The sequence below is a fragment of the Dunckerocampus dactyliophorus genome, chromosome 16, assembly GCF_027744805.1.
Source record: "Dunckerocampus dactyliophorus isolate RoL2022-P2 chromosome 16, RoL_Ddac_1.1, whole genome shotgun sequence".
Lineage (NCBI taxonomy): Eukaryota > Metazoa > Chordata > Actinopteri > Syngnathiformes > Syngnathidae > Dunckerocampus > Dunckerocampus dactyliophorus.
Genome location: NC_072834.1, coordinates 12343956 through 12363914, shown reverse-complemented (window position 1 = coordinate 12363914; position 19959 = coordinate 12343956). Strand labels below are relative to the sequence as shown.

Genomic DNA, 19959 nt, shown 5'->3' with positions numbered 1-19959 from the left:
GTGACTCAAATTGCAAAAATTGAAAATAATGTATCCCATTACATGTGATGTTAGTAGTTTATGCCCTGGATATAGTGTTACCATAGATCAGTGATTCTCAACTGCGCAGTCATTTTGGCCTTTAGTGCAGTTTGAGATTTCATTTTAATCTGTGCATCATTTATACACATGCAGTTATGTTCCACATTTCCTTAAAATGTCTTAATAAATTAATCTAAAATACACTTTGGACATGTAACGTGTATTAATGTTTAAAAAGGTGACAAACATTTGCTCGATTTACAGAGAATGTGGGTCCCAGGTTGAGACCATTTGAGAACGTCTGCCTTTATAAATGACAGGACTGTGCAATTTTTTTTTTCCATTGTGATTCAAATGGTAAAATGTATTTTTAATGCTTTATTAGGCTTTATTAGTTGCAGTTTTTGCAGATAAGCAGTGAGGAAAATCCTACCTCATAGCAGAAAACCTGACCTTATCCATACAACTGTTCACATAGTATCCTAGCTTTGATGAGAGAATAAGCTTTGATGAGAGAATAATCAATCAACAACTGCTCATCATATCTTGTCGCATATCCATGATGCCAAAACTGGAATGCTGTAATAATAAAAAAAGAGCACAATTTTCAAAGACATTTATTGATACAAGTGAAGCACTTTGGAGTAGACAAGGCCACAAGGCCAAATACAATTTGGCTGTTGTCATAGTAGTAGCGGTTTATATTTGGTAAGGTTGAATGAATGCAAAAGAAGGCAAAAGCTAAAAAAAATTTCTGGTACTACAAGTCGTCTTTAAGACAGGAAGGCACAGCAGAAAGTCCAGTCAGCCTGCTCCTTATTTCAAATAACAAAATATAACAGTAATAAGAACAGAAGCCCAGCTCTGACTAGAATTATTACCTCATGTATTGGTCCCACAAAACACGCAAAAGTAGAAAAATACACAGCATATACAGAGTGCTCATCACTACAGATGGACCTGAATGGCTTCTGTTACTACTGATATGTCGATGACGGGTCTGTTTGATGCGTGCGCCACCAAAAACTCATGTCACTTGCAGTTCTGATTGGATTCCAAGTACTGTATTGAGAAATCAATCATTTACTCATCTTGGTGGCAGCAAAAATACATGTAAACCTTTCAGCTGGAATATGCATAGATGCTTTAAGAAAAACGTATAATACATATATCAAGAGTACTGCAATATTGAAAGTTGTCCACGGTCGTTACACAAGGTCCATTTGAAATTTATCAATGTGTCATATTTAAATAACAGAACAGCACATCTTCCTTCAAAAAGCACCTCTGCTCATCCAAAAAGGCAGAGACATTCAATTTAACCACTTTTCATTCCAATTTTCTTTCAAAAAAACCCAAAAAACATTCCTTCAGAGAGTTGGGAGGGGATGGGGGAGATGTTTCAAAAAGCTGATGGCTTGTGGGGGGCATAAAGTGTCACAATGACCACAGCCAGTCTCTTTAGACTCGGTTCATCCCTCGACCCATCAGGCACGCAAACACAGTCATCACCATTTTGGGTTTGACCTCCACTAGGTCCTCAGGGAGGGCATAGACACGCGCTCCGATTTTCCTCGCCATGGAGATGGCATATCTGTGGAGGGGCAGACAGCATGATAGAGCTGCTTTGAGACAGGCACCGAAATGACAACACTGGATTCAAAATAATGATGATGCCAATATTGGCTGGTTGCATCGGCAGTTTCATACTTTGCACTTTGTTCTTATATGGATGTTTGTGCCACATAGCAATGCGCAGCTTTCCAAATTGTGTTGTTGCCATAATTATTTGATTCTTATTTGCGAATTTATATAACCTGTCTTACTTGTCGATAGTAGGAGAACATGTTAATTTAGTTGACTTTTGGTCATGATTTAAAATATTGGTCATGATTTAAAATATTGCAGTATTTGTCTTATTTGGCATAAACTGTGTATTTGTGAAATGCATGCAGTAGTATCACAGCAAAAGAAGCACAATGTGTTCGTTCATTACAAGAGATGTGACTTGACATTGGTTTGAGGGAAGAACATCTGCCAATATTGGTAATGAAATCCTGGGAAATATTGTTAAAAAGCCAGCATCTCTCAACAATAGCTTACTTGGCATTCTCCAGCTTGTCCTCTTCAGAGAGGTGGCCCGTCTTAATCAGCTCGTTGTTGATGCTGCCAGGCTGGATGGCGTCAATCAGCTCGAGCACAGCCAAGCTGCTGCTGATCTCTCTGTCCTGATCACCACACGACGCACGCACACACAATTTGGTGACTTTCTTGTGAGAAAAAATAAAGATCCCTATTCAAAATTGAATAAAAGACTTACCTTAAAACTTGAAATCTTGGTCCTCTTTCCAGCTTCTGATAATTTTTTGTTGACCCACTTGACGATGACATCGTCATTTACCTTCTGGCCTTCGCCCAGCCCCTCCAGTACATTCAACGTGTACCTGCAACACACGAGGAAGACTGCTTATTCATTTGATCTACTAACACACCACTTACTCTTCATCCAAACACTCAAGCACAGAACAAGTAGAGATGCTCCATATTGCCTTTCTTGCCGATATTGCCCAGCACTTCATTTGTGATCCGGTTACTGTTGCTGTTGCTGCATGGAGCACATCATCTCTCTTGCGGCAATATCATCATCGGCAACAACAAAAAAAACCACCGATATGAACCATTATCACATTTTTATGCCAATATCGGCTGTTATCGGACATCCCTGCGAACGATGTATACTAAATTACTTCTATTGCTGCACACAGAGCAGCAGTAACAATGTCAACAATCAGCCTTTGTGACACGAGCAGCAGCTGAGCTCATGGGAACGTGCTCCCAGTTTGCAGACAATGTGTCAACCTTTCAGTCCTTGTTGAGCAAAAATGTACAGCGCATTCTTCACCTTCTCATTAGTTGCCACACCAGTGCCAGGGTCAGCGTCGAGTTGCCGTCATTCAAGTCTTGCCCGCCGATGCCGACCAGGGAGAACTTGGCCCCTTTGCCAAGTTCCACAGCGTAGTTGCAGTTCTCCAACTGGTGAAGAAAGACATTGAGATCAGATAAATGATATTTGTCGGTCTTGTATGAGGATGTTCAATTACCTTCTTCATGTTGGTCCCCAGTTTGGGGTAGGGCGGCCTGTTGACTTTGTTGTTCCAGTCAACGTACACTCTAATCTTCTCGTAGAGCTGCAGGATGACCAAGGCATCCTGTAGGTCTCTGGAAGACAACATTGTACAGGATAGTCAGCAACCAGCTGGGCAAGTACGCCCAATTCAGATGAATACAAGGGTGAGACATTGATGTGGTACTTACAAGTACAAATGATTGACATGTGGGTTGACGCCCAGGGAGTTCATCCAGTTTCGGAATGTCCGTTCCTCTCGTGTTTCATCTAGACAGCAATGGATCAATGAGGGACACTTAAACAAGCTTTAATTAAATTTATATTCTGTATTCCTATTGACACACATTGTTGTTCATTTGACATGTCTTTCAGTTAAAGGTCCATGCAAACTCACCTTCCAGCATGTTCCAGTCAATGTCCGTGTTTTCAGGCTTGGTCAGAGCAGGATATTTGTTGAACAGATTGGCCACAAAGGCCAGATTGAGTTTGGGATTCCCGCTAACGACGTCGGCCGGGGTAACAAACTGTCGGCAGCCGAGCTTGTCGGCCTGCTGCAGCATGGCTTCTGCCCTCCTCAAGTCGTCCCTCTCCTGCATAGCACACATAGACAGTCATTAGGGACACTTTGCTGTTAGCATGTGATGGGAAAACTTGGCGGATACTGTACTTACGTTGAAACCCGACATGTTGACATCTATGTAGGGCTGGTCTTCCTCAGTGCCTTTTGGTGCAATCTGGTTCAGGAGGTGGAAGTAGGCCTTTGAGTCCTGGAGAATAACAAAAAACCCCAAAACAAAACAGTTATGTTGTTTTCAGTCAACACTATGTCCCAGCAAAACACGTCATTTATTTAAGCTCTAATTAGGTTTGCACACAAAGTACATGTACATTTTATGTTTGGCACATCACATTATCGCTGCATCTTCAAACATGGTTTGGATGTTTACATAAGGAAAAATAAAACAGCACATTTGACATATTGTCGCATGTATTTTGTGAGTTAAAAAAAAATCTTTGAACGCTAAATTTGATAGTCTTCTCCAAATGAATTCCAAGTGCAGCAAGCCATGCTTAATTTACAGTAGTGTCTCCCCACACATCTGCGATTCAGCATTCATGGCCTTACAACTTTGCAGGTTTTTGTTAAAAATATTCATTTAATTTTCTTTTGTTTCTCCGGAAATATACCTCAGGTTTTTTGTTTATTTCCAACTTCAGGCAATTCTGAGGATTCCCCATAGGTAATCCAATTGTAATTAGTAAATCCAGGTCCTGGAACGTAACCCTTACGAAAAGCAGGCATCTACTGTAGACTGAAGGCCACCTGTCGAGTCCATAATCAACCTTTCTTGGTTACGTATTCATTTGGCTCTCCTCCAAAACCAATTCCATCCTATTTTGGGAGCAGTGCAGGCGGATATTGCATGTTTGTGTGTGCAAACACTGTTTGGCCCAGTGTGCTGACAGGAAGATGTCTGTATTTGTGTGTTAAAGCCTGCCTTGATGTCAGAGTTGAAGTTGTTGATCTTTTGCCAGCCGGCATTCTCCAGGTGGAAGTTAGCCCAGCGCAGCAACAGCTCTTCTGGAGACAACTTCATCAAGTCCTCCAAGGTTTCACCGTCCCTCAGCAGTGCTGCCAGTGCTGTTGAAAACGACCGGGTGAGTAACCTCAGAAAAAGTGACTCACAACTGACTGCATCACAATGTGACCGTGACCTTTACCTTCATTTCTGCTGAGCTCGATGTCGGCAAACAATCCGATCTTGATGATCTGCCACAATAGACCCAGCACCAGATGGGGCTTGCCGGCTCTCAGATCTAAAGCGCCAATGTTCACAACGTGGCAGCCGATGGCTGAAGCGGAGTTCAGCGCCAAGTTGAGATTCTCCTGTAAGGGACAATGATAAAAGTACAGTAAGCTGACAGAAGGCAAGAACAAAGAAGCCCCTGTGCTGATTGAACTGACCTGTATTGTGAACGGTGTCAGCTTCTTCTTGTTTATGGTTCTCTCATCAATGGTGTCTGGCACAGACTGGTTGATCATTTTGCTGCGTGTCCATAAAAAAAGCCCATTCAATTAGAAAAGCAACATTAAAATCAGCTGCGCCTTCGCCATTATTGTCAAACTCAGGTACAATTTGCCCATGTGATTACAGTATATTCTAAGCAATGCGAAAACACAACGCTCTGGTTTGACATTTATGGAGAAGCCACATTGTGTCAGGCAGGGGAACAGAAAAGAGGAACTCTCACCAGAGTAAGATACCGTCTGCTACAGACGTGAACAGAGAATCCGTGGAGGGATCCATGGGCAGGACATGTTGGCAGTCGGCATCTTTTTCCAGAGCGGTGTTGATCCACTTTGCGAAAGCAAAGCGCTCCTCCTCTGCCAGGGTGCAGTTGTCAGTGAGCAGCATCAATACAAGCAAAATGGCAACAATATTATGCCACAGGCGGATCATGACACACCCAACCCACAAGACGAGACAATACAACATTATCATTAATGACTGGACCAAGTTTTTTTTTTAACCGAGCCACAAAAGCATGCAGTTGCGTTTTGAAATGTTTATTGTCCCACAAATTGACGCTAAACGATATTAAAGACTTTGGTTTCTCAAAACAATATGCGTTCAAAAGATTAATACAATTGCATCACAAAAATGCCTTCTCAAAAAAATAAAAAATAAAAAATTAGACCTCACAAAATGCTTGGCGTTATGTATTTGTCTCCCACCGTATCCCTGCGCACTGTCACCTGTGCATTCATGTGTATGTGACGAAGACGCTCGCATCTTCTTCCGCGACGGAGCGCTGCAGCTGTCTTGTTTACGTATGTGTTCCACAGCAGCCATTTATTTCCACAATGAGCCACGTTCCACAGATGGCCCCTGCGCCACACTTTTGGACACCCATGTGTGATTTGCCAGCAATACAAGGTGCTGCAAAAGCAAAGGCGTTGCATTGCGTAGGTTTTACAGCTTCCAGACCAGCGCAGCATTATCAGAGGTGGAGATCCAGCGTTGTGGATACTTCACCTTTGTTTACCGCTTCTATTTGATTACCGAATAAATGCGTCACACAAGAAACACTTCCTGTCTTTCACTTTTAATGCGCGGATCTCTACTACGTTTGAGGTGTGTTATGAAGCGGAGTTATGGTCGGCACAGTACGCCGTCATGTCGTACACATGCTCTGAGCAGACCCGTTGCTGCCATTGTTAAAAGTTGATGGTGATTAATGATAACAACGATCAAGATTGCAAACAATTCCATACATCTACGCGTTTTGAGTTGATAAAAATATTAACTTGGATCAAAAGTAGAATTACTACAGCTTCTGCTTGGATTCCATCACACGCTGACGCTGGGAAGACCAAGGTAGGTGTGTGTAAAGCACTTAATGTACGGTTCCAATAACGCCTAGCACACTTCCACATTACACTTATCATTCATAGTAGCAGTGCCATAGTTCACAGTCTGATTGGATTCTGGCTGCCAGTTGCGAGAAAGTTTTTCTCCAAATGAGAAATCTCGACACGTCACGCGAGTCTCGTGAGACCCCTATTACGCAGTAACATTTTCTTGGGAGGGTTAACAAAATGAGACAGAGCGAGAGAGAGGAACCTTAATGCTAATGAGGTCAACATTGGCTTTCTTACCAGAGAAGGAGTGCTGTGTTCCCTCACTTGACAACTCTGACGTTCCTCCGATGGCAGTGATGCCTTCTTTTCTGTTAATGGCCTTGCGAAAGGTTTTTGCAATTTCACTGCCTTTCAGCTCCTGGACAATCTGAAACAATACCAAAGAGACAAATTATTACTCAGGACAGGAATACTCTTAAGTGAATCTACAAAAAAAAAAAAAAAAAAAAAAAAAACAGGGAAAAGTGGAAGAAAATGAATCCACTGACTGACTCAATGATCTGCTACCACTTTCCATGGAAAGACTCGTTGCCGCTACCAATCCATTTTTTATTTGTTTCTAATCTTCATCTTATGAGGCCAGAAAAAGGTCAGTCTGCAGACACAGCAGAAGCATGGCTGGAGTGACAATATCATTCCCAAAGAACATGAGGCACCACACAAGCCTCGGCGTTTCTAAACATGTAGTCATGTGGCGGTTTTAAACCAAACTGACTTCATGACACATCTCCGGAAATAATTAGTGTCAGCACAAACAAGTCATCAAGCGGAACCACACTCTTCAAATAGATGCTAAGAAAAGACACACGCAGCGCTGACTAACTTGTCCAAACACTTGGTGGGCAAACAGTCTCATTCAGACGATTCCGCTCATCTGGCTGTGTGCATTCACCATAGACCAATCACTAAAGCAGCACATGTGACGACGTCAGAGGATGCTGATTCCACAAGTTCTATTCAACCATTGGTTAAGCTACATCATCAGTGACGTGGCACCTCAACCTGCATGTGGAGGTAACAGCAACAACCCTGTCATGACCTGGTCCCCAAAGAGTGCTGAGCTGTAGCATGTAGTTGGGTATTGTCATTACATAATGGCACCATCGTGTTTAGCAGCAAGCTAGGCAGCGCCGGATGCTGCCCCTCCCACTCCAGCAGACAAAGTGGTAATTAAATGCTGGGTTTGTTTTGTTGGCTAAATCCATTAATCATTACGCACAATTAGCTTGTTTTCTCCCCTTTTTTCTTCGACATCCATCATCTGCTGCTAACCTCTGGCTTGGCGTTTGAGACTTAACTTGGTGGCTTTTGGTGTTTCCCTTTTAAACTATTTTAACCTTGGCAATATGCCAACAAAACAGAAATGCTAATAATGCTAACAGCTACCATGCTGGCAACCTGCGACAATAAGAGTATGAAAAACTTTTGCTTCAATATAAATTTGCTGAAGTGCTAAATGTCAATGGGATATACAAAATGCTATAAAGCAGGTTCCTTCCAAGATCGTGCTAAGTACCAAAATTGCAGTTCTATCGTGTACGCAATTTAATATGAGGCAAAACAGCTAAAATGCTAACATGCTATGTACTGAACAAAATTACTGAACGTTGCCAAGCAGTTCCATACTGTTCTTACATAATGCTACGTAAATATTTACATTACTAAAATAACAAATGCTAACAGTTAGCATGCTAGTATGTAGCTGACAGGGCACAGAGTAATAGCGTTTTCTGAAATGCGAGAATGGCGCATGTATGCAGCATTTTTGCTCTGACTTTGCGGATTGAAAGAGGATGACTAATTAACTGCTCCTGGTGTCGGCCATCTTGACAATGCCAAGTCAAAACTTCATGTCCAACAAATGCTCACTGGCAAATAATGACTCCCACGGACAACTGTGTGTTTTTGACAAAGGTTTTGGACAATTCAGGCAAAAGTGTAAATTAAAAGATTTGCTGACGCAATACACACTAATGGAGAAACCTCTGAAAACATTGATTTCAGTCAGGCGACACAGTCATGAAAAAACATTTGACCAAAAAACATTTTAGCCAGAGATGAAGTACAGAAGTAAACTGAGGTATTAAAATTAGATGTTAAGCTTGTTGCTGTGTGACCGTATGTCTTGACCGACAGTACCTGTTTTTTCCCTTCGGGATGTGTTCCTAATCTACTGACCCATTTTCAACTTTGTGAACAGCAACACAAATCCAGCAATATAAAGTGTGGGCGCTCGTGGCACGGGCTGTTCTGAATTCATCACAAGAAAAATGACTAGGGCTGTCAAATGATTACATTTTTTAAAATCAGATTAATCACTTTTGAAATGAATCATGATAATCACCATTTACAACTACGTCCAGAGTACGCCCATTTTTACCGTATTTTACTGAAAGAAAGACAGAAGACAGGACAGGATTATATAGTTAAGTGTGTATTAACAGCTCCAAATTAAATGAACATTTAAATCAAGCTAAAAGATAGCACACGTCTGAAGATCGATTTACCTAACACTAGTTTCTTTAATAGTAGCAGAACATTTGAATAACACTTTAACCGTGTTATGAGCAATGAGGGGTTGCATTCAAAGTAACTTAAGTTGAATTCACACGTTTTGAGTTTATTTTCTGGGATTTCCGAGCATACTTAAATGCAGCAAATTGTACTTCCGCATTAACAGTTGCAAAGTGAGTAGTACGAATATTCACTTACTTGTGTATTTGTGAGCTGGAGACGCATATATGGTGTTGGAATTGCACTGCTGTTGATGTGCTCAGGTCAGAATAAAGTTACAAAAGCACGGCAGACTCTGTGCGACTCTGTGGGGAGCTACATTGTGCCGCCGTCTGTCGTCATAACAGAGAGGCGTGGCATGCGTTAACGGTTAATAAAAATTTAACCTAATTAATAAAATAAATTTGTTACCACCATCAACGCGCTATTTTTTGACAGCCCTAAAAATGATGCCATCAATTTGAGGAGTGTTAAGATAGGCTGCAACCATAATAAGACAACCAGACCCTCTAAAAGTGCACATACAAGTCACGTCTCAATGGAACCTCTTAAATGGTGAAACTTAAGTCTTCTGCTGTGGTCCTGCATCTCCACTGAAATTAAATACAAGAGAAAAACAAAAAAACACCACTTTGCTGACCTCACTTCCTCATTTCCTGAGTGTGTGGAGGCTTTTTGCAGTGCCCCTGAAGAGGGAGAGGTGTTTTTAGGCGTTGGGGGGTGGGTGAAACAAAGAGCACTTGTCCAGCTAGATGGTACAAGGCGCGCTGAGCTCCACTTCACTTCACTTACCGACAAGAACTCTTCGAAGCTGATCTGACAATCCCTGTTGCGATCAAGTTTATGGATAATCTCTCGGACCATGTAGCCCGGCTGAGGATAGCCGGCCTCTTTAAGGAGTTCATTGAGCTCGTAATCTTTGATATAGCCGTCGTGGTCCAGATCTAAAGGGACACATACAGCAGCGTTCGATACAAGATGTGCCACAACCAGGACTTGTTTGACTTTGGATTTGATCTACTCACCAATTTTCCCAAACGTCTCTCGCATTTCCTCCAGTTCCTCTTTTGGTACCTTTCCAGACATGTTTCTGTGATTGACCTGAGGATGGTCAGTCAGAGAAGGTGGGGACTGCAGGACAGAAAAGAAGGGAGCCATGAGAACAAATCTTTGTCAGAAGTCATGCAATTACTGTTTAAGCACTTTACATTTCATCCTGTTTGTTCGAATTTGTGACCAACTTAAAAAGGGATATTTGAGTTTTTTGTCAAGCCATTCACTCTCAAATGCAAAAAGCTTGAAATTGACACCGTGGATACAGAAGCCGTGCGGATAGACTCGCTTCAATGTAAACAACACGACTCAGCCAGCCAGTCTTCTTTAAACTTGATTTTGCTTGCACAAACACCGTGTTCCCAAACTCCTGAGAAAAAGTCACCATCCGAAAAATCCCAAAAAAATGAGGAATTCCTCAGAGTAGCTCTTTCCTAACAGTTAGCGCCAAGGAATGTATTGGGCCTTGTGCTGATCAGGCTGTGCTCTGGGAGGCAAGGAGGGTGTGCTGCCTCAAGGCCAAACCGGTGTGGTGGCATTCCTCTAGAACACAAGTGTTCACAAAACAAAGATGAAGCTGAAACTGCAGTGAGAATCTCAGATTTTCCAGACAGAAAAAAAGGGTTCCTGTTTCCTGATTTGAAATCCAGACTAGTGAGTTTCAGGGTGACTTAGTCAGAAATCCCAGGCAAAGCCATTTCTGCTTTCTCAGTAGCAGAGTGTTGAATACATATAACACTACAGACAAGGTGAAACGCTCATGTAAGCATGGGATCAAATTCACCTGATTGTTACTGATAAGCAAAGTAGAGGAGTTTGCTTTTGCAGGGTGTCAACTTCTCTCCGGCCATACATTGACTCAGGCAAAACAATAGACTATATAAATACACTTCCTCTTCCATGAGTGAAAACCATTAACGGTCGTAATGAATGATGACAGAACAGCAACCATGTGGTCTCAGAGATTAGCAAAACGTGTCTGATTTCATGCACTGTAAAATCAATAGACAGACATAAGACTTAAATGCTACTCCATGAATCACAACAGAATGTTTTTCTGCTGTAAAATGTTACTAAATCTGGGCAAGAAGAAACTGAGAACGATTAGGAAAATAACTGAGTGACTGCTGCTATATTTAACCTCTCCAGAAGGATGTGAAATGCGGCTGCTGCAGCCACAATAAGGGCCGACACGCATTACCTCATTTGCCGGCCCTTGTCACACACCCTCGACAGAGGCCGAGTGAAAACAGAAGAGGGGTTAAGTACATGGAGCGAGGCCACAGATGGCAGTGGACAAATGTGAGACGTGTTGCTGGTGTTGGAGAAGAAAAGAGGTTTTGTAATCGCATGAACCAACCGTAGCCATAAATGAGAGTTGGGGTCTGAAGACAGTTGGCGTTTCCAACAGCTGGCCTGATTTGGGGTCACCCTTGCACATGTCAGTGGTTGGTTTCACGGAGGAATCCTTACCACTAATAAAACATACGATGAGGACAATGGCCTGTTACCGGGGTGATAGTCTTAAACGTACTACTTTCGTACTATTAACATATTTGTATGGTACAAAATGTACCTTGGGAATCTAATAATTGGCCTTACTTTACCTTAAATGACTGCTACTGTTTCTTATTTTCGGACAGTGTGGATCAGTCTGTCAAGGCATATGAGATCATGCGGTGGCACAACAAGAGGAACTGGACTAGCTTCACCGGTGTAAAGTGATTGTTGTCTTTCGCTCACGTTCGTAACTGGATCTCGCCCTGATGACATAGCTACGTCACCTAAAACTGCCTCAGATGGCTGGATCATTCCATTTAAAGCCATGTTGTGAGATGCTTGCGTTTAAGAGGAGTGTGCCGGCACACCCGGCTCTGCCTGTGCTTCATCCACAAGATTACGTAGGAGCTGTGAGGAACACAAATAGACTGGGCACCCTTCCCATGTGTGGTTAAGTTCATACGCAAACACACCCAACACGGTCTGTAAGAACGTAGACATTTTAACTTTTTGACAATCGCCTGCAGATGTGAGTCAAACTGACTCATGGACTTATGACTGTGTGTGGTATGCAATGCCACTTCCTTTTTACATGTTGCGCGGATGAGATAAGCCCGACCATACTGACAGGTAAGCAAGATGCCATGATGTCAACTCTGATGTTTGGCATCATTTAAAACCTGAAAGAGTAAAAGCTGTTATACTATCAACCGCCATATTCAAATGAGCAGCCCCGCCCTTACCACTTGAACAACTTGCTTTGCGGAGGACCCTATGCGCAGCCAAAAAAAGGATGTTGGTGCGTTGACGCTCCTCAGACGTCACTTAGGAATGTCACAGGACAGGTTATCAAGTTGGCTGATCAATCTTTTTCAGCCACAGGTAAGCAGACACACCTACAGGTCATTTAAAATGTACTTAAGAAAACCACTATGCAGCCTCATCTTTGCCATACCGTTTCATTAAGAAGCTGTTCATGCCGTGCAGTTAGTAGGACAGTGACATTCTTGTATGAACACTGAAATGTCTCCTGACCTCTTAGCTTGGACTGACTACACCCACGAATAATGTCCAGTCAATCACAGAATGATTGTGAACAGCACACCGAAAAAGTCAAGCAATATGAACCACTACGCTACGGATGACCAGGTAGCAGACAATGGACAGTTGTTTAACTTTCCCCTCACTACAGGTATGCTGATACAGAAAAGTAGGTAAAAGTACAAACATGAGGTCATTCTCATCTCTCTGCAGAGCTACAAGTGAAGGCACCTGTTTAAAATGAAAACCCTGACGACACAGAAAGTGGACCAACCTGTTCGCTGGCACACGAGTAAGAGTGTGTGAGGGGCGGGGCAAGTCACGCCCTCCTCCTCCTCCTCCTGCTGCTGCTACTCGCAAGACAGTCTGGTTTGTCTTTACACAGATAACATTAAACAAGTGATGTCTGTATTTAAAACAAGAGAGGCGCTCACGTGGACAAGAGCAATAACTAAAAACATACATGCCATACATTTAAAAAAGGCAAACCAGCCATTTTATTACACTAAAATGGAAGCACTTTTTCCACTTGTGACTAATCCGCGATGCCAATAATTTGAAGAAAATGTGGCGTTCTCTGACACCATTGGACTTTTAGCATTTTCTCAAAAAAGGGCAGCACCTCGTAAACCACTTAACAAAGTTTACACCAACAAAGCAAAGGACTACATTTCACCACATTTATGAACAAATTCTGAGATATGTCCATGACGCAGGATATGGAAGTAGAGGGAGAGGCACATGCACTCAGTCAATCATTTACTGGGATAGTGCCAGCATTGTACGAAAAAAACAGACAACACACATCTGTTATCAAAGGACTTTTCACACTTAAAATGTGGAGCAGCTGTCACTTGGACGTCAAAATGCTGTCCTTTAAAGGACGTGATGTCCATTGCATAATGGATGCGTGACTACAAACGACGAAGTGCAAACGTTACCTCTGAAGTATGCATTTGTAAAGCTTCTTAGACTGTTACAATGTTGGATGACTAGGATACAGTAAAAAAAAATGAGGCTAAAGCTAGGCGGCTAGCAGGTTAACAGACAGGAAACTATCCTTGTTTACTCTTGCTAATCCAGCCGTCTTGACTGTAAGATGCTAAAGCGTAAACGTCGTTAATTCAAGTGCACACACCTCTGGATGGTGAAGAAGTTGACAGGAAACTGGTAGGCTACTCACTCTCGGTGCGCCTGAAATTCCAGACAGCGTCCAGCTCTCCGAATTGCCTCCACCACGTCGAGTCAAAAGTAGTCTGGAGTCGGACTGCTGGGTCCGCCCTGACGTGGCGTCGCCGCCTGCCATTGGACTGTTGAATGGAGGATGCTGTGGCCATAAGTTTTTCTGCCCTTTCTCCGTAGACATGCTTTCTATCATCAAAAACAACGCAATGCAAAGTTAATTATCACCAGGTTAACGATGCTAAATGTCGCCTGAAATCGTTCCTACCCGTTGCGCGTGGATAACTTTATCAAGTGCTCTTCAACACGACCACACAGGACCGCGAACAGGACCTCGAATGCAGTTCTGACCTATTTGCTCTGCCTTTATAATATCCCCTTTAGAACATCTCTTTTAAGTTCTCTGTATACTGTACTCTTTTATGTCGACGTCACAGACTGTCCTCTTTCATGTCACGTCACCAAAGGCGCGTTTACAACTGAAAATGAGCGTCCGCCAACCCAATTTTTTCCCCAGTATTTTAAAATAAATAAATGTCAAATTAACAGAAGCGCTCTTGTGGCCAGATACAAACTGAAATACATATTAATATCAGTTATTCATAATTGTTCATAGTTTTTGAAATGATCTTTTTGACCTTAAAGATGCTGTCCCTCTTCAGCTCCAAGGTACACTTTTTTTAAACAAAAAAATATGAGAACACCACCGGCTAGTGCCAGTAGTGGTTTAAATAACAGATTGAACAAATAAATGTCTATATTTGTCACGATTCAAAGTTCAAATTTGTAAAAACGTTCATTCGGGCCCGCATAAAATTATTGGCGTTTCAGTCACCGCTGTCTTGTATACAAGGACTATACAGGTACAAGTCCGTAGTGCATACACATACATAAAAGCGGTCTCAGAGAAGTGAGCAACAATTTGGATTCATTGTGTGGTTATGATACCAGGGGTCTATACCAGGGGTCGGCAACGTTTAGCATCACAAGAGCCATTTGGGCCTGTTTAAAACCCACTTGGAGAGAATTTGACGACTAAATTGTAGGTAACATACAACATATACAGTATAGTTTCCTTAAGAGTATTGTCATGTTCCTTTTTTGTCTTCCAGAAGCACACAATGGCTTTCATTAAATCACACAAATACAAATTATTAATTACTTTCGGATAAACTATCTCAGGCACTGTGTGTTTTCATTAAACAATAGTAAATTAATTGAGGACAATGATACTAGACACTGGTTTTCATTAAATAATGATAAATGAATGAATTCAGGATTAATGGTATCCAAATTGGTTTTCATTAAATAATAATAGAGTGACTTTAGGATGAATGATATCAGACACGATGGTTTTCACTAAATAATGATTAAATAATATGCAATAATGTAATCAATAGCATAGGTGGAAAGAGTACTAAAATGTTCCTGAAATTTGACCGAAGTGCAAGTGTAAAAGTATAGGTCTAAAGTATACTCAAGTGAAAGTAAAATAGTAAGTGATTAAAAATGTACTTATACTAAAGGTGAGTGATGCTTGGGTGATGTACACTTTGATGTGTTAAAGTGTAAAAATAAAATAAATCAGCTGCTTCCTGCAGAATTTACTGTTACTATAAACCCACCCCCAAAAGCAGTTTTTATGGAACATATTTGGTGGCCTTTTCTGCTCACTGCAGAGACTTTATTTACTCAGTTACAGTTACGCGAGTAATGTTACTGTTCTTATAGAAAAAGGGGACCGGCACAGCATTTAGTTCAGTTTCAGTTATTTTACGCCGGGCCAGCAGGCGGCAGTGTTCAACCTTTAGAGTCAAACCCATTGTCAAAAGAAGAAAGTGGAGCCCAGTGAATTTTCCTTTTTGTTGCGCGATGCTACGCGTAAATTAAGTACAATTATGCCATTTATTTGGTATAGTTATAACATAAGGACTAACAGGATTCCCTAAATGTCGCAGCGATGCTGAGGTAAACATTGGAAATCCAGTGCCGTCCACCGCTAGCAACATTGACAAATAGCTAACTTAGCAACATGCTAGGTTAGCTGCATGGGCTAGTTGCCAGTTTTCAAGCCACTTGCGTTTCGGGATAATAGAATCTAAGTGGAGTTAGTAGCTCATTAAAACTACGAGCCAACTCCAAACGTTTTGTGTATTTCACAAAAAATTGCTTTCATTCCGCTATTTAAACTTGGTTTACATTTCGTCGTAGTTAAACTGTGTATAACTGGCTATAATAGTGTACCGCATTCGATGTTAAGATCTTCATTTTGCTTTACACATAATAACAACAAGATGTTTTTATGTTTACATTCAACATAACTAAATTCTACATATTTTGTCGATTCGTTGGTCTCGTGTAGTTATGAGACGGTAAAATGCGTATGTATTAAATCGGACTACATTTACTTTTGTATGCACTGCCAGTGCATCCCCATAGAAAAACTACCCTCTTCCAAATACCTAGATTTTCGCAGAAACACTCTGTAGTAGTAAAATTGAATATGTTATGAATCAATAATCTGTTGACTCTTCAGTTGGTATTAGAATGGATAGATAGTTGACTAATGCTGTACTAACAGTTAGTAACCATAACTACCACACTGTTCTCTAGCTCTTCGGCCAGTAAACTGAATGTACTGGTCAACAAGCTGCACGAGTACCTGGCCCATTCCACTCCTGAGGACAGCAGTGGCTCAGCAGAGACAGACGGTAATGGTACAGACAAAACATGTAATGTTACCATTAGTCCAACATCTTTGTTTACTTTTATCTTTCATTTATAGATGTGACAAACAGGAATGGTTCAGTGGGAAATTCAGCTGGTCATGCTACAATGGAGGTAACTAGGTTGCTGTTACACAAAAGATCAGTTGTGCTCAAAGTAATAGACTTCCACTAAGGCAGTGGTTGTCAATTATTTTCTGTCATGCCCCCCCACCCGGTTTGAAATACTGTTGAGAAACTGATAATATCTATTTATCTATACGGTACAGACTGAACTTGAAACTGAAACCAGCAAAATGCAGCATACAAGCATATTCTGGAGTTAAACTGCATGTTGAGCACGATAAATTTGTACATGTTGGCGGGTCTGCACTAACATTGAAAGTACTCTTTGCCTCTCACGCCCCACCACTATTTGAGAAGCATCGTACTAAGGAGATGGATATCTCAACAGCAATTGTTACTGTATTATTATGAAGTAACACTTTAAAAGCGTCAATTTCATTCTTTGCAGGTAGTTGCGGACGCAAAATGCTCCAAAAGGTAAGTTGGCATTTCTTTTACGCTCCACATGCATACATTAGAAGGATGACGACAGGATGTCTGCAATGCTGTCAAATATATACACAAATTACTCACGAGGTGACAACAGGAGAAGTATAATGCTAATATTTACTTCTGTGTCAATATGATTTCAGAAAACCATCTGTTGTGACAAAGCACTCTGGCCTGGATGAATCTGGCGACTCAAATGATAGCGACAATGTGGATTTCCCGTTCAGTGCAAACGGTCACCCTGATATCACTCGCTTGCCTAAAGGTAGTCTTCCATTTTCTACTTCACCTCGACACACCTTTCCGCAAATGCATTGTTGTAGTCTGTTGTCTCAGCTGTTCCATGTAAAATCAAACAGCACTAAGTATCACAAGATTTGGTGTTGGGTGCGTGATCGAAGATGGTTGAATAAACAAGCGTTGCTGGGAGTAGTCCATCCACATCTTAATTCATACCACAATATTCAACGTGCCAATGGCTAAAATACAACAGTTTGCTATGCGCAATGTTGGACGATAATTCAGACAGTGTATGAGAAAGCTGAATTATAAGAAACTGGGGCATTCAAAAACCGAAGTTGACTGTATTTGTTTGAGGTATTGCATGGAAACTGTAATGACAATAAAGCTGTGCTTTGTTTAGGCACTGTTCTGGTCAAACCTGAACCCGTAGATAACGGAAGAGATGACTTCAGAGGTCCAGAGTTTCGCAGTCGCAAAAGTAACGTGTTGCGGAAAGAATTTTCAAGGAGACGTGGAGGTCAGTCAACTTCTGGTCATTTTGTTCAGAGCGGAAGCTATTTCTTCCGATCACATCTTTATAGCTAATGGTGGTGCGCTTCTGCAGGAGGTGAACATCTGGGGATTGTCAGTTGCACTGCTTGCGGCCGCCAAGTGAACCACTTCCAGAGAGATTCACTTTATCGCCACCCAGTTCTGAAAGTACTTATTTGCAAGGTAAGTCTGTAAGTGTTGTGAGAAATACATTCCATGTAAAGATGCTGGATATTGGCTTTCTTACCGATATCCCATATATTGATATTGTTCATTACGTCATTACTGATACCGATATTGGCAGCAGATAATGCTAAGGCCAGGTCACGTGACATGTAATGACTGAACACATGATGCTTCTTTTACTGTGATGCCACTGGATGCATTTCACAATTAAACATTGTTTGTACAAAATAAGACCAATTCTGCAATATCCAGTGCAAGATGTAGAAAAAGTGCCATGTTTATTTTCAGCATTTTGTCTCAACAAAATAGTTTAAAAAATCATGACCAATAACCAACTAAAATAACCTGTTCTCCCATCAACAAATAGGACTGGTTAGTCTTAAAAAATATTAAAATAAAAATCAGCTGTACATTTTGTATGTGGCACAAACATCATTTTAAGAACAAAGAACTAATATTTAATTTTACTTTTAAGAACTAATATTAATTTTTGATGCCAATGTTGGCTGATGATATTGCACATTCCTAATTCTATGTTTTTTCTAGGTTATTTTTCCCCAGCATATACAGTAATCCCTCGTTATCACAGTTAATTGGTTCCAAATGCGATCATGATAAGTGAATTTCAGCAAACTAGGAGTCCTTCTTTATAAATGGAATATTTTTGTAGTTAGAGCATAGAAAACCTGTTTATGACCTTCTAAATATGGTTTTTAGCATGCTTAGAGCCCTCTAGACTTGAAATAACACCCAATACTCACTTTTACACTCGTATTACCCGACATAGTAGATAGAATACTGGAAAATAAGACCTCTTAGACATAAATAAGTAAGGGTGTCACGAGATCTCCTTCAGAAAAAAAAACGGTCTCATAATAAATTCATTAATTAATCAACATGATAAATGAAAATGAACACGATAATTTGGCCACCCTCCATATATTACCATGTCGTCTGTCGCCTTCAAACAGGCAAGACGAGAGTTCAGTCTGTGCATCGGTTCAGCATCGACACGCTTCATCTAATAACGGCGAACAGAGTGACAACTCTTGTCAGTCATACAGTCGCTTTGTCTCTGTGGAGGAGGCGGGGCCGCTAGCATACCCACTTAACACAGCAAAAGAGTGGCGCCTCATGAGGAGCAATGCAAAGTAACGTTGCTGAAATTGGGGGAAAAGATGCTTGCAGAGCCAAATGCCACAGCTCCTGTGTGGGAATATTAATAACGAGCCAGTATGCCGAAGTTATTCAAAAGGGTTAGTAATAGAAAAGGAAACCTACAGATGCAGAGCAGAGCCTTTTGTTCTGACAGTCAACACCCGCTGAGACGTTTGGTTGGCATAGTAAATACAAAATAGGACACAGCTTATAAACGTTTAAAAGTTATCTTTTTCAAATTTTACCTGTTACAATAGAAGTGTAGGCCTACTTTGAAATAATGGTGACACTGTACTGTGTAGGCTTTTTTGAGTCGTTACTATGTTTTGTGTACAATTAAAAGAAAGCAAAGCCAACTTGAACATAAAAAAGCCCATCAGAGGTTAACATATCTGCATATCATTGTGTCTGCTCAATAGCGTTGACACCATTTGACTCATCACAGGCAATTCAATATGCTTGCACCGAATGAATGTCATCAGTTTGCCGACTGGTGATGTTTTTTCCATTGGCCCTGTCCTGGACTGTCTTAGCATTTCTTTCATTTACTAAATAATCAATAATAATAATTTATTATTATTATTTTTTTAAATCTGAGAATAGATACTGCAATATTTTTATGAACGGTTCTTTGATTTATTCTCCATTTATGAGTGGCTTCCTCCTCCTTACGATCTTCAGTGCAGTCACAGTTAGAG

The 19959-nt window shown here is 41.1% G+C and overlaps 2 protein-coding genes and 1 long non-coding RNA gene across 5 annotated transcripts in view; 2 read left to right on the top strand and 1 right to left on the bottom strand.

Annotated features, from left to right (window-relative positions):
* Window positions 1-621: 621 nt before the first annotated feature.
* LOC129168769 (plastin-3-like) lies at window positions 622-14281 on the bottom strand. 3 transcript variants are annotated; one of them, XM_054754418.1, is made up of 17 exons: window positions 14131-14281; window positions 13819-14051; window positions 10112-10217; window positions 9879-10030; window positions 6810-6939; window positions 5402-5534; window positions 5115-5196; window positions 4871-5036; window positions 4648-4790; window positions 3820-3915; window positions 3543-3738; window positions 3337-3415; window positions 3123-3240; window positions 2924-3054; window positions 2342-2465; window positions 2125-2249; window positions 622-1615 (listed from the first exon to the last, which is right to left on the bottom strand). In XM_054754418.1, the coding sequence occupies exons 2-17, from the start codon at window positions 14044-14046 to the stop codon at window positions 1483-1485; spliced, it is 2142 nt and encodes a 713-aa protein (XP_054610393.1). In that variant the 5' UTR covers window positions 14047-14051; window positions 14131-14281; the 3' UTR covers window positions 622-1482. The 3 variants fall into 3 exon arrangements, with proteins under 3 accessions (XP_054610393.1, XP_054610394.1, XP_054610395.1); XM_054754419.1 differs by having other exon boundaries at window positions 13864-14051; XM_054754420.1 differs by lacking the exons at window positions 13819-14051; window positions 14131-14281 and adding an exon at window positions 10295-10579.
* LOC129168770 (uncharacterized) lies at window positions 3798-15060 on the top strand. Its single transcript, XR_008566335.1, has 3 exons — window positions 3798-4807; window positions 12682-12788; window positions 12894-15060. It is a non-coding gene; the product is annotated as an uncharacterized LOC129168770 (long non-coding RNA).
* A 141-nt stretch (window positions 15061-15201) lies between these two features.
* LOC129168768 (transcriptional regulator ATRX-like) overlaps window positions 15202-19959 on the top strand; it is a 35450-nt gene continuing 30692 nt past the window's right edge. Inside the window, exons 1-7 of the mRNA XM_054754417.1 lie at window positions 15202-15830; window positions 16476-16573; window positions 16648-16703; window positions 17103-17131; window positions 17287-17408; window positions 17787-17903; window positions 17991-18100. Of these exons, the coding sequence (XP_054610392.1) occupies window positions 15823-15830; window positions 16476-16573; window positions 16648-16703; window positions 17103-17131; window positions 17287-17408; window positions 17787-17903; window positions 17991-18100 (540 nt within the window). The 5' untranslated portion in view covers window positions 15202-15822. The remainder of the gene's footprint in view (window positions 15831-16475; window positions 16574-16647; window positions 16704-17102; window positions 17132-17286; window positions 17409-17786; window positions 17904-17990; window positions 18101-19959) is intronic.

Excerpts from the sequence above, each read along its gene's own strand:
- LOC129168769 (XM_054754418.1), bottom strand. The coding sequence starts at position 14,046 with ATGTCTACGGAGAAAGGGCAGAAAAACTTATGGCCACAGCATCCTCCA. Across the intron at positions 2,250-2,341 it reads CCAAGATTTCAAGTTTTAAG|GACAGAGAGATCAGCAGCAG; the intron begins GTAAGTCTTTTA and ends TGTGGTGATCAG. Across the intron at positions 1,616-2,124 it reads GACAAGCTGGAGAATGCCAA|ATATGCCATCTCCATGGCGA; the intron begins GTAAGCTATTGT and ends GCCCCTCCACAG.